The sequence below is a fragment of the Pyxicephalus adspersus genome, chromosome 10 (assembly GCF_032062135.1).
Source record: "Pyxicephalus adspersus chromosome 10, UCB_Pads_2.0, whole genome shotgun sequence".
Lineage (NCBI taxonomy): Eukaryota > Metazoa > Chordata > Amphibia > Anura > Pyxicephalidae > Pyxicephalus > Pyxicephalus adspersus.
The window spans coordinates 4,701,894-4,716,847 of record NC_092867.1 but is presented as its reverse complement, the minus strand read 5'-3'; the positions used below and the strand labels follow the sequence as shown (position 1 = coordinate 4,716,847).

At 41.2% G+C, this 14,954-nt stretch overlaps 1 protein-coding gene across 2 annotated transcripts in view; it reads right to left on the bottom strand.

The window, feature by feature from the left end:
- Positions 1-951: 951 nt before the first annotated feature.
- CASP7 (caspase 7) overlaps positions 952-14,954 on the bottom strand; it is a 25,232-nt gene continuing 11,229 nt past the window's right edge. For both annotated transcript variants that reach the window (XM_072423852.1, XM_072423853.1), the window contains 5 exons: positions 14,229-14,365; positions 12,820-12,948; positions 9,851-10,026; positions 6,598-6,736; positions 952-5,076 (listed from right to left, as the gene is read on the bottom strand). In XM_072423852.1, the coding sequence (XP_072279953.1) occupies positions 4,853-5,076; positions 6,598-6,736; positions 9,851-10,026; positions 12,820-12,948; positions 14,229-14,365 (805 nt within the window). In that variant the 3' untranslated portion in view covers positions 952-4,852. The remainder of the gene's footprint in view (positions 5,077-6,597; positions 6,737-9,850; positions 10,027-12,819; positions 12,949-14,228; positions 14,366-14,954) is intronic.

Here is a 14,954-nt window from a genome sequence, read left to right as displayed (position 1 = left end):
TGATAATATCCTGTAGGATCTGTGCAGCTGCTTCCTGTCTATGATATATGACTATGATAGGGACATTGGATTGTGAGCTCCTTTGAGTGACAGCTACTAACATGACTTGTACAGTGCTGCGTAATATGTTGAAGTTATATAAATACGGAGTAATAATAATTGCTCTAGACCAGCTTCCTACAACAGCGGCCCATGCCTCTGCAACATATGTCAACATAGCTGGTTTTAGTGTCCATCAGGGGAGCATGTGACAACACAGGAGCAGAAATGAAATCCAAAGACAGGGCGTTGTCATCCTATAAGCAGAACCTTTAATGTATGATCAATATTAGTTTTCTGCAGATTTAAAACTTTTGAAATTGCATGCATAAAATAAATCATATGAGATTGGAGTTACATCTAATTTAACCCAGGCCAACCCATGGCAAATAGATCCGCAAAGAAGGGGATTATGAGATGATACCCCCTCCCCAATCACTATGGTGTCAATCTTTTATGGAAGAAATTTTCTTATTAGCAGTAGCATTATAGTGAAGTATAGGATATCTTATTAGGGCAGTGATATCACAGGGCACCCCCTGCACCCCATCAAATGCCAACTCACTAACTGAATATCAGTGGTTATGTACAGGCTCTTTAATGGCGCACAGACTCAGAATGAACAGGCACAAGATAGAGCACAGTGTACTAGCAAGAAATAAAAATTCAAAAATATTTGGGTGACCACTGAATACCACTCCTCAGGGGACCACTAAAACTTTTTGACATAGTTTCATGAAGGTAATGTATTTCCTGGGGCCCCAACTGACAGAATGACAATGGTGCAGGTAGCTGTAATAGTGACCATTTGTGGGCACCATATTTATATTTGCACTGAGCCCCTAAACCTTCCTCCTCTATCTGTGTGAATGGCACTTCTGAGATGAATAAACAGAAACAGAAGACCACATCTACAACAAAACATTTCTTTATTGTCAGAACTTTGAAGTTTTGTACGTTGTAGGACACAGCGACACATCAATGGCACAGAATACATCTCATGTGTAATGTAATGAGTCATTTGCCCACCAATCAGAATTCACTCACTGTGCAGGTCCGATGCTGATTGGTGGCTTAATAGACGGAGCTCTAATTCCTTATGAATTCACATTGATATATAAATATATCTTTCTTTGTAATTGTGCTTAAAATGAATTTTTTATTGCCATCTCTGGGATTCCATAACTTTTGACGTTACATATTATCATCCTTGCACAAGCAATTTCATACCATTTACAGGTTATGTGCTTGAAGCAATATAATGATCACATGCAGAGAGATGTTATAGCAGATTCCAGGCTGCTTTAGATGCTACTACAGGCAATGTCGGAGCGGCGATATTTATTTTAGGCATACGCCTTTTCCATTTCTTATGATGTGCATGGCTGTTATAAACACTGTGGGTTATAAAAACCACATAAAACAATCATCACTCCTAGATCAGTAAATCCAAGGACATGGCAGGGGATTCCATTTAAATTCAGAATGAAGCAATTGCAGGAGCAGGGGGATGAGAGTTATGGGGAAACCTGAGTGCAAATCTGGAGTGTATCTAATAGTAAATTACATTTTTGATGGGTAGATTGGTTTTATATATCTAAAATCTTTATGTTAACTGCCTGTTTTTGTATCACATTTTGTAGTTTCCAGCATAAGCCCCACTCTTTATCTCAGACCACCCCCAACACCCCCTACACACAGACCTCATCCCCTCTTCTCCGGTACCGAGGGGTCTGTGTGCTGCAAAGCCATCGATACAATGAACCCTTCCACAGGAATGAGCAGTGATAGGTAGAACAGAACCAACCAATCAGATATAACCAATTACCAGTTGATAATTTTAAACCTTAAAAAAAAGGACATTGATTGGTTAAAATTTGCACATACCGTATATGTGATCTGTAGTCCGTGCGTCTTTCTAAAATTCACAACAGCTGAAATTTTGGACCAGGCTTACAATGGTAGTGCCTGCACTACCTGCTAAAATAAAAATGAAGGCAGAGGGTGGGCTCTATACTTCGGAGCAGCTCTACCAGTGACATGTTTCAGCTACCAATGAAAGTATTCAGGCAGGACGAATAGAACGTATATTTCACAATGCTGCAGGCACAGAAGACATTGCGTAGATAAGTACCTGCGGGCTCAGGAAACAGACTCATACACTTGGCACAGAAATCCAGACAGAAGCACAGACTGGCTGCACAAAAGTAACAACGTTAGGCAATGATAATTGGAAATGGGTAGAAAAAGGACTTTTAAAGGGAGCAGTCTACCAAAAACTGACAGCGTCTGTATTGTGTTCCCAACACCGCCCACCTGCCGCAGCCATTGCAAGGTATCCACCATGCTGGACCATTGCTTGGATAATACAAAGAAACAAAACTCCCTTTGGAAGCCAAGAAACTGAGATCCCATTGCTAGAATCCCCGATGTGCGACTCACCAGACCGTAACAAACACTAGTTTTGGGCAGACTGACCCTTTGAATAATCCTACACGACAGGCAGCGTTACAACTTCCAAAAACATAAAACAATATTTTCAGTTGCTATCTATAGGTTTGTAACATATACAAATATTCAATAAGGCTGTGCAAGGAGCAATGAAAGATCTGTAAAGTGCAAGAAAACAATGTAGTTGGCTTTCACCTTTTATGAGTGCTCAGAACAAAGGAAAACATTTGAGACTTGGGGGTGCATTTAAAAGGGGGTGCAGGGGGCTGTAATCAGGGGTCCAACTCTGGGCAGCTCAGTGCCTCAGTGGTTAGCACTCTGGTCTTTGCAGCACTAGGTCCCAGCTTCAAATCTCAGCCAGGACACTATCTGCATGGAGTTTGCAGGTTCTCTACATGTTTGTGTGGGTTTCCTCCAGGTACTCTGATCTCCTCCCACATTCCAAAAAATGCAGTTAGGTTAATTGGCTTCCTCCAAAAATTGACCTTAGTCTGTATTAATGACATATGACTATGGTAGGGACATTATATTGTACACTCAACCCTCCTGTAGTTAAAGAAAGGTATTTATGTCCCAATGCTCAAATTGGATCCTCAGGGGTGGAGCATAAAGAGAGGCAGAGACCAGAAACATGACAATGCATGTTTTCTATTAGCTTTATCAACATTTCTTCTGGGCAATGCAGTATAGAAAAACAACAATATGTAAAAATATTGTTGTGTATTTGTACATAAATCATACCCAGGGCACACACAAAATTACATTTACTGGTATTTCCTGCCCAGGGATCCTACCTGCCTAAATTTTTTATTACATCACATGTTTCTAATAAGTAGTATTTAGTGGGTGCAGAGAAATATATCTAAACTATAATATCTCCATGGTATTATCCTAAAAAAAAGTAAATGTCATTGAATAATAAAACCATTAGGAGATAGAGCCATGTTTCTCAAGCAAGGGTTGCTAGGGGTTCCTTGTGCAAGACTGGAGAAGATAGATTATCATTGGGAGAACCTGGGGGATGCAGCAAACCTGGAATGGATTTCTTAAAAATCATTTGCTATTAGTTGGCACCAGACCCATTCCAGGATTGATGGATCCCCCAGGTTCTCCGATGATAATCAATCTTCTTCAGTCTTGAAAATTGTTTTATAGATCAGACTCAATGTTTCCTCTTATCAGAGGGTTTACGTTATGTAGACTTTGTTCTGCAGTATTGTGGATGTATTGACTGTAGGTCAGTGTTTCTCAACCAGGGTTCCTCCAGGGGCCGTTAGGGGTTCCTTGAGCAATAAGTAGTTTGTGTCTCTCTGTTCAGCCTAAGTAACCCCAATGATCTGTAAGGGTGACATTCTTCCCAATGGCCAGTAATATAGGAGGAATTCTTCCCACTGACCACCACACTAATATACTGTGATCTGTGGATATAGTAATTATAGAAGGTCCCAGAAGACCTGAACGTTATTTCAAGCGTTCCCCCATGACTAAGGTTGAGACTTGAGACCTATTTCATTTAGTGTATCCATGCCAAGTGTAATTCTTGGCCCATTCATGTATGATGGGGGGGGAGGGTGCAGGAGTTACATCCTTAATGGTCATCTATTGGCCACAACAGAGACAAAGATGGAAAAGATGACAGCGGTGGCAATGGACTGGCAACAGCCAGGGTACTCTGCTGGCTTGAACTCTATGATGGAAAAGTCTCCACCAAGCAGACAGTTTCATGGTAGCTTCTTCCAAGTAAGCCCAATTGGGTCCTAACTACTCCTGGTTCCATATCATTTAGAGGGTTGGACATTGGTAGACTATGGATAATTTAGACAAGGACACTTTTCCTTGGGAGATACAAAGGCTTGAGCAAATCACAGCACCTAGTATGAGAAAAATACTGGTAGGGAGCACGGGAGGACAAGATATTTTATCCTATTGTACTTGTATTGGCAGATGGTATGAACTCTCAGATTAGGGGTGTCACCAGGGCCCTAATACAGAACATTGGGGGTTTCCATATTAGGTTTTGCACCATATTGCTGAGTGATATACAGGAATATGAGAGACTATGCATGTGCTAGTATACCTCTGTATAAGTAGCTACATATCTGCATGGATGGCAACACCTTTGTATGGGCTCCCACACATCTGTATAGACTATTTGGGCTCATACACCCTTAAAAGGGTGGCTACAGCTCTGTTTGGGTGACGTATATGAGCTCCTACATGTAGATGTCTACATCTTACACATGGTCAATGCTCCTTGCACCGCCTTGTTTAATAAATCCTATTAAGCTACTTTAAAAAGAGATCAGCTTGCCTCATTGCTCCCTGATAGTGATGGACCTTATGGGGTCCACGTGTAAAACGTCTAAAAATACAGTTCCTTGGTTAGCATAGAGACCACACAGGGGATCTGCTTCTTCTCGCTGAAGCGTGGGTCATCTGACCATGATTCGAAGTTAGTCGCCACCAGGTAGTTGACCCGAGTCAAGATCTGCATAATCTCCAGCTGCTTCCCGTATTGGTTAAGAACGCTGCAGAGAGCCTGCACGAACCAGGAGCCCCTGCCCGGATTCCTCCAGGAGTAATAACCTGCGGGGAGATACAGGAGATTAATATATTATACAGACCATTTCATGACATACATAGGGCCAATTATTTAGGTTTAGAGTGGCACCGGCCTTTTAGGACAACCTATCTATTCCTCCAGTCTGTTTGCTTTTAGGGCTTTCAACGACTTCCCTTCATTCAAATACATATCTTAAGCCTATTATAGTATGCATACAATATATTTCATAATTATATAATACATATATTATATAATAATATTATTTTTTATTATAGTATATTTAAAGCACAAATTTTCTCATGCTTTCTAACATCTTCATTTTTGGTATTCCACTACTCCGTCTCTCTTCTCTACACTCTATTACCAATGTTGCAGCCAGACTTATCCATTCTTCCCACTTACCTACCCCATACACAGCCTTCTCACCTACCTACCCCATACACAGCTTTCCCACCTACCCTATGCACAGCCTTCCCACCTACCTACCCCATACACAGCCTTCCCACCTACCTACCCCATACACAGCCCTCCCACTGCTCCTCTTCTGCTGCCTCTCTCTGTAGTTCTCTTCATTGGCTTCCATTACCCTTAGAATCAAATTCATCTCCTGTGCTTTGCCTTCAAATCCATCCACAGCTCTTATCCCACTTACCTTTCTGAACTGATAGAAAAATCCCCCCCTAGCCACTCTCTTCGCTCCTCCAATGACCTACTAATGACTTCCTCGCTCCTAACCTCATCACACGCACGGTTCCAAGACATTTCTAGAGCTGCCCCGTCTCTGGAATGGTCTTCCTCATCGTATTCCGCTTGCTCCTACTTTCTGCTCATTTAAAAGAGACCCCAAAACCCAACGCTTCACCCTCACCTACCCGTCTTCTTCTGTCTCCTAAATCCTCACTACTCACCCACCATTCCATATCCCCCCCATTGTATGATACTTCCCCTACCTCTTAGATTGTAAGCTCTTCAGGACAGGGTCCTCTCCTCCTCCTGTGTCACTGTCTGTATCTGTCTGTCATTTGCAACCCCTATTTATTGTACAGCGCTGCGTAGTATGTTGGCGTATAAATACAGTTTATTAATATTAATGACTAGTGACATCATTTATGTGTAAGGGGGCAGATTAAAAAATATAATGTTTACTTTTAACAGTAAAACTACTCCCCATATTTGCAGCACAGTGGCTCAGTGGTTAGCACTCTGGCCTTTGCAACGCTGGGTCCCAGGTTTGAATCTCGGCCATCCTATCTGCATGGAGTTTGTGTGTTTGTGTGGATTTCCTCTGGGTACTCCTGTTTCCTCCCACATTCCAAAAACATGCAGTTAGGTTAATTGACTTCCCCACAAGATTGACCTTAGACTGTATTAATGATATATGACTATAGTAGGGACATTAGATTGTAAGCTCCTTTGAGGACTATGACTATGGACTTTGTACAGCGCTGCATATTATGTCAGTGCTTTATAAATAGTGTGTAATAATAATAAAGCTTCTATAGCTGAAGTGCTCCAATTTCCCTTGTTGTTCTAGATGAGTCTACCTGGTACGGTGGAGTAGGCAAAAAGGAAATCTGCCTCCACTGGAATCTTGTATCTGGGATTGGCATCCGTCTCCAAGGTGTCATTAGCTGGTCCGGAATCTGTCTGAATCCCCTCATCAAACTCAGACCCCCGGCAAGCCTGTGACACAGACATTTTATTATTGGCTTTGCAGGGATACAATGTGTAACGCACATCATGGAAGACAAATAATTTTGGCAGCACAAAATGTCAATAGACTGGGAACTCCCCGGCTGGGAATGCAAACAATGGCAACATCAATTCCAAAAAACATTTCCTATCCCAAACTTTCCCTTACACCAGAATAGCGTCCAATGTCCTGGGGGAAAGTTTCATCCAAAGTGAAAGCTTGTTACAATATATTAAAGTAAATTGAAAGCCCAAATTGGTGAAGGGGAAATCTTCAACATACAAATTTATCTCTGGGATATGAAAGTAAATGCAAATCTCTTCAATAGGAACCAGACAGCAAAAATAGTCTAAAAATTTGAGGATTTTAACTTTTTCCTATTCTGCAAAAGTGGCAAACAGCCAAATGCACAGATCAAATCCAAATGATACCAGGTCCAATACCTACACAGCTGATATTTATACTACATAGGAATTCCTCACTCTACAATGATCACATAATATATAGTATTTATATAGCGCCAACATATTACACAGCGCTGTACAATCTCATTGTAATTCAAAGGGCTCTATTTATAAAATATGACATTCCTTCAAACATTCCCTGACTGCTAGTGAAACATATGGACCTGAAATATTCCAACAAGGGAATGTTTCAGATAATGTCTGATTTATATTTTATAAATATTTTTATATATATTTTTTATAAATATATATATGTTTTATAATTAGAGTGTATCTAAAGAATAGAGTAGAGGGGTGAAAAGTTACAACCCTGATCAGATTTCTTTTCAATGGTAGGTGGCTTAGGGGATTTTTTTGCCTAAAGAAGGTATTTTTTTTCTTGAGAAGGGGATTTTTTTGTTCAGAAGTTGCTGGAGGAACAGGTTATTGCCATGTTTAGGGTAGGGGTTTAATTTTTATTGGGAGGGAACCTGTGCCAGACAGCACAGCATACATAATTTATGTAATGTATTAGTTGTTTAGTTGCAAAGATCATGTTCTGTATACATTACACTGTGTGCTGTGCTATATGTTATATAACTATTACTTTTTATGTACAGTGAGAAATACATTACAACCTACAACACAATGCAACCTGCAATGTACCCGTCGTACTGCCAACCTTGTGCTGCATAGTACATACCTTTTACTGTTGTTCATACATTGGGGGAGGCTCATCATTTTTTTATACAGTTATGTCCTAAATATTTGGACAAACAACTTTTTTCTAATTTTGGTTCTGTATATTACCACAATTAATTTTAAATGAAACAACTCAGATTTAGTTGAACTGCAGACTTTCAGCTTTAATTCAGTGGGTTGAACAAAAAGATTGCATAAAAATGTGAGGAACTAAAGCCTTTTTTTACACATTCATTTCATTTCAGGGGCTGAAAAGTAATTGGACAAATTAAATAGCTGAAAATAAAATGTTCATTTCTAATACTTGGATGAAAACCCTTTGCTGGCAATGACAGCCTGTAGTCTTGAACTCATGGACATCACCAGATGCCGGGGTTCCTCCTATTAATGCTCTGCCAGGCCTTTACTGCAGCGGCTTTCAGTTGCTGTGTGTTTGTGGGCCTTTCAGTCCGAAGTTTAGTCTTCAACAAGTGAAATGCATGCTCAATTGGGTTCAGATCAGGTGACTGACTTGGCCATTCAAGAATATTCCACTTCTTTGCTTTAATAAACTCCTGGGTTGCTTTGGCTGTATGTTTTGGGTCATTGTCCATCTGTATTATGAAACGTCTCCCAATCAATGTGACTGCATTTAGCTGGATTTGAGCAGACAGTATGTCTCTGAACACCTCAGAATTAATTCGGCTGCTTCTGTGTCACGGATCATGGATAAACACTAGTGTCCCAGTGCCATGGCAGCCATGCACACCCAAGCCATCACACTGCCTCCGCCATGTTTTACAGATGATGTGCTATGCTTTGGATCATGAGCTGTTCCACGCCTTCTCCATACTTTTTTCTTGCCATCATTCTGGAAAAGGTTGATCTTGGTTTCATCTGTCCAAAGAATGTTTTTCCAGAACTGTGCCGGCTTTTTTAGATGTTTTTGAGTAAAGTCCAATCTAGCCTTTCTATTCTTGAGGCTTATGAGTGGCTCGCACCTTGCAGTGCACCCTCTGTATTTACTTTCATGCAGTCTTCTCTTTATGGTAGACTTGGATATCGATACGCCTATTTCCTGGAGAGTGTTGGTCACTTGGTTGGCTGTTGTGAAGGGGTTTCACCATGAAATGATTCTGCCATCATCCACCACTGTTGTCTTCCGTAGACGTCAAGGTCTTTTGGCGTTGCGGAGTTCACCAGTGCTTTGTTTGTTTCCCATGATGTACCAAACTGTAGATTTTGCCACTCCTAATATTGCAGTAATTTCTCTGATGTTTTTTTTCTGTTTTTGCAGCTTAGGAATGGCTTGTTTCACCTGCACAGAGAGCTCCTTTGTCCACATGTTGTCTGTTCACAGCAAAATCTTTTACATACAAGCACCCCCTACCCCCTCAAATCAACCCCAGTCCTTTTTTCTGCCTAATTGATAATGACATAACTAAGGAATTGCCCACACCGGCCACAATTGTCCAATTACTTTTGAGCCCCTGAAATGAAGTGATCGTGTAATAAGGGATTTAGTTCCTCACATTTGTATGCAATCTTTTTGTACAACCCACTGAATTAAAGCTGAAAGTCTGCAGTTCAGCTGTATCTGAGTTGTTTCATTTAAATTAATTGTGGTAATGTACAGAACCAAAATTAGAAAAAACTTGTCTCTGTTCAAATATTTATGGACCTAACTGTATATCATGTATCATGTTTTCCAATGTTGATGTAGGAATTATTCATTAATTCATAAATACTGGTGGCAGAATTATTGGCATCAGCCAAAGTTGACCATTATCTAAGTATGTGTATACAGATTGTGGGGGGAAAGGTGACATTAAAGTGTAAGCTTATAGGGCAATAACTGATATGAGTGATTTATATATTCATTGAATAACAACTTTCAAAAAGCTCAGGGACCTGCAAAGGTTTACCTAGCAGATAAAGTGATCAATAATAATAAATAAATTCTTTCTGCCTACGTCTTACCTGGATAAAGAAAAGTTTGGGCTTCCCCACCAGACTTTTACATTTATCTCCTCGGAAAAGCGTAGTAAGAGTTTTTATTGCCATCGCTCCATCCGTGCCATAGATCTGACCTTCCTCTCCGTGGCTCAGGAGGATGCAGGCGAAGCAGGCGCTGTCACTGTGATCGTACTTTGCCACTAGCAGGAAGGAAAGACGATAATTACTATTTCTTATATCATTGCTGAACCTGACCAGCGTCACCTTATAAAATTTCAATGTGTTACTTTTAAGCTCCTTAGAAAAAGTAATTTTTGGAGGGCTGACACGGGGGGCACAGAAGTCACAGGGGAACACAGTGACAATGTAAGAGATTGGAGGCATGGATGACACAGGGGTCTTCTCCGTAGCCGGTAGAGGAGAAGGATGTTGCGTTGGAGGCTGCTGCCAGGTTGTGGTCCTTGGGCACACCAGACAATATGTGGTACCGAATGGACAGGCAGGACAATAGTCAAAGAAGGCCAGAAATCCAGAAAATAGACACCGGTGACATGGGGGTCACTGAAGACACAGGGAAACACACGAGACAGAGGAAGAGATAGGAGGCATGAGTGACACAGGGGTCACAGAACACAGGAGAGTACAAGAGACACAGGAAGAGATATGAGGAATGGGTGACAAAGGGGTCAGGGTGACTAAGGGGTCACGGGTGACAAAGGGGTCACGGGTGACAAAGAGGTCAGAGAAGATACAGGGGTCACCAAAGACACAGGGGAACACAGGAGATTTCAAAATTACACCAGTAAATGTGTGTTTAATAAAATATCTTTGTAAATACACCTGCAGGTAATATTCTATGTTCTTGCTGCTTTTCTTGTAATATTTAGTTTATTCTGTACACAGAAGACTTTTCTCTGTTACAGAGAAGCTCCACTAAGAATTCACATTAGACATCCGAAATTTATTATGATCAACCCTGATGAAGAGGGTGAGTAATCTCATGAAATGCGTTGGCTTTCAAATGTTTGCAGGAGTTAATTCTGGAGAGAACAGCAAAGTTGCTCTTTCTTATATATTTAAATAGAGTGTCACCTACCAAGCAATTAAGTTAGGGGATATATACTGTCCTCTAATGACCAGATCTCCTTGGCCAAAATCCAATGTATTGTGTTGGAGCTTTAAATCATTTTATAAAGCTGAACCCCAAAGCTTCAGGTCCTGCACTTTTATTGCCATCGCTCCATCCGTGCCATAGATCTGACCTTCCTCTCCGTGGCTCAGGAGGATGCAGGCGAAGCAGGCGCTGTCACTGTGATCATACTTTGCCACTAACAGGAAGGAAAGACGATAATTACTATTTCTTATATCATTGCTGAACCTGACCAGCGTCACCTTATAAAATTTCAATGTGTTACTTTTAAGCTCTTTAAAGTAATTTTGGAGGGGCATTTTGTAATATTTATTGATCTTGGAAATTTCCAAATGTAAAACATTTGTGTTAAAATGTATATCTAAAAAAAATTCTCTATGATAAACAACACTACTAAAATGATTTATCATGCTTGGAGAGACCAAGCCTCTAGGGGGAGCTATTGCTTGCTCAGTAATGGTGTGAGCCCTTAGAAGGGCCAAGGTGCGGAATCTAAGCAGCAGCCTGGTCTTCTCCAGAGCCTCTAGTGGTAAGGATTTTGTGCTGCAGGCAGCAAACAAGTGAGATCAGGCACAAAGCCAGGGGCCAAGAACCATAAATCCAGAAAATAGACACCGGTGACATGGGGGTCACTGAAGACAAAGGGGAACACAGGAGACACAAGAAGAAATAGGAGACATTGATGGGTGACACGGGGTCACTGAAGACAAAGGGGAACACAGTGACACTGTAATAGACAGGAGGTCTTCTCCAGAGCCTGTAGAGGGGAGAATGTTGCGTTGCCGGCTGTTGCCAGGTTGTGGTCCTTGGGCACACCAGGGTGGGCAGGACAATGTGTGGTACTGAATCGACAGGCAGGAGAATAGTCAAAGAAGGCCAGAAATCCAGAAAATAGACACCGGTGACATGGGGGTCACTGAAGACACAGGGGAACAGAGGAGACAGAGGAAGAGATAGGAGGCATGGGTGACAAAGGGGTCAAGGGTGACTAAGGGGTCACAGAAGATACAGGGGTCACCAAAGACACAGGGGAACACAGAAGACTTCAAAATTACACCAGTAAATGTGTGTTTAATGAAATATCTTTGTAAATACACCTGCAGCTAATATTCTATGTTCTTGCTGCTTTTCTTGTAATATTTAGTTTATTCTGTACACAAAGCTCCACTGAGAATTCACATTAGACATCCGAAATTTATTATGATCAACCCTGATGAAGAGGGTGAGTAAACTCATGAAACGCGTTGGCTTTTAAATGTTTGCAGGAGTTACCTCTGGAGAGAACAGCAAAGTTGCTCTTTCTTATATATTTATATGGAGTGTCCCCTACCAAACAAATAAATTAGGGGATATATACTGTCCCCTAATGACCAGATCTCCTTGGCCAAAATCCAATGTATTGTGTTGGAGCTTTAAATCATTTTATAAAGCTGAACCCCAAAGCTTCAGGTCCTGCACCAAACACTACCAGCACCCAATTTACATTTCAGATAATACCCAGTTTGACCTTTCTGTCTGCATATATGTTACCAGAGCCGATTATGGTTTAGGGCGGCGTTTCTCAACCAGGCTTCCTCCAGAGGGCGCTAGGGGTTCCTTGAGCATTTTGTGTCTCTCAGGTCAGACTAAGTGACCCCAATGATCTTTTTGTCTATCTGTAAGGGTGACATTCTTCCCAATGGCCAGCAATGTAAGAGGAATTCTTCCCACTGACCACCACACTAATATACTGTGATCTGTGGATATAATATAGCCAGGGGTTCCCTAAATACCTGAAAGTAATTTCTATGTTTCCCCATGTTATAAAGGGGATAATGTAGAATATCACTCGGTATGTACTCACCACTCTGCAGCAACCGCTCCATATCCTCACAGCTCTGATCATTATAAACCTTCACTTCAAATCCCAGATTCCGAAAACATTGGCATAAATCCCCGGCATCCTTATCCGTGCCATTCCGAATACACATACCTGATGGAGCAATGAGAGAAAGAAAGACACCGATGTAACCATATATCTATCGCATAAAATAATTGTCATTTATAGATTAGTTTGTAGATCGAGTGACAACTTTATTTGGCTAACATAAGTTATGGAAAACAAAAGTTTTTGTATTGGCTTCTATCCCTTTTACAGGTTTTGTATATAAAGTCCCTCAATACTCTTATTTGTAAACTTACACCATATGGCCATTATCTCGAGGCTTACCACAAGGTAAAGGCTTCCATTTCACCCGAGAATCAAATTCAAGCTCCTGTGCTTTGCCTTCAAATCCCTTCACAGCTCTTAACCCACCTACCTACCTGATACACAAATCTCTCCACAGTTCTTGTCCCACTTACCTTTCTGACCTGATAGAAAAATTCTCCTCCTCCGCCAATCACCTATTATTGACATCTCCACTCATAACCTCGTCACACGCACGGCTCCAAGACTTTACCAGAGCTGCCCCGACTCCCTGGAATGGTCTCCTCGTCCTATTTGGCTTGCTCCTACTTTCTGCTCATTTAAAAGAGTCCTCAGAACCCAACGCTTCCCCCTCACCTACCCGTCTTCTTCTGTCTCCTAAACCCTCACTACTTCCCACCAACCCATATCCCCCTCCTATTGTGTGATACTTCTCCCACCTCTTAGATTGTAAGCTCTTCGGGGCAGGGTCCTCTCTTCCTCCTCCTGTGTCACTGTCTGTATCTGTCTGTCATTTGCAACCCCTATTTAATGTACAGCGCTGTGTAATATGTTGGTGCTATATAAATCCTTTTTTTTTTAATAATAATATTAATAATAACAATAATAAAGGGTGTCTGTGGGAATTTGCCCAACATGTACTGATGTTGGTGAGAAAAGCGGGTCATTATTACAATTCTTACCAAAGGTGTTCAGTAGGGTGCATGAAGTCAGGGCTTTGTGCAGGACACTCAAATTCCTCCACTATATTGGTGACCCCATGTCTTTATGGAGCTGGCTTTGTACCCCCGGCACAGCTATGGGGGAACAGAAAAGGGGCATCACCAAACTGTGACCACAAGGCTGGAACAGCACAATTGCGTACAGTGTTTTGTATGATGGAGGATTACCAGGACCCTCCACTAGGGACACCAGAACCCCATCATTGGGAGAACAATTCAAATACATTGTATATATAAAGGTTTATATTAGAGTTTCTGTGTTAGGCTCATCCTCCTCCTTTCCTATATAACAGACACAAGCAGCAGAATTCTCAGTTCCACAAATAACATCGATAACCTCACCCGTCCTGACATCGAAGTTCTTGTTGTTGATGATGATACACTTGCCAAGGTTTTGGTAATTCATCTCATACTGGAACTCTGGGGTAACATAACGGAGGTGCTGGCTGGCTGGCTTTTCTTGCTCATTTTTCTTCTTTCTGAAGCAGGAAAACAAAAAGAAATCTTACAATAAAATCAAACTAGCTGATGGATTTCAGCTTTATAGCAGAGCAGAAAGAAATTCAGAAATCAGAAAAAAATCTTATTTCTTGGTTTTATTTATAATTGGGGATAAGTGGGAGATTTTTTACTGAATCTTATCATTCCGACTGCAAAGGACAGCACACGATAAAGAGTTAGTATAGCAGCAGGAATTTTCTTTTTATTTACCTACTGTAGGCCTCTTTGTGCAGTATAATGCCCAGAAATATGAATATTTTATTTCTGTGCTCGGTCAGGGTAATTAATAATGAATTAAACTTACTGTACACAGAGTAAAGGATCTGTATTTTGGCATAAACAATTCTATCTCACATATATGGCTTTTCCACTCCCAGTAACTCCGGGTTATCAGTGCTGAACTAAAAACATGCACAAACCTTGAATATCTCTACATTGAACCTTCACTGACTGCTGACTGTTCTTAACCATCAGAGAGGTGAAAATCAGAGAGAAATTCATCTAGGTTACAGTACTGAGCCAGTCCCATCAGTCTCTGTACAGAGGAGCTGACACTCTAATGTCCCC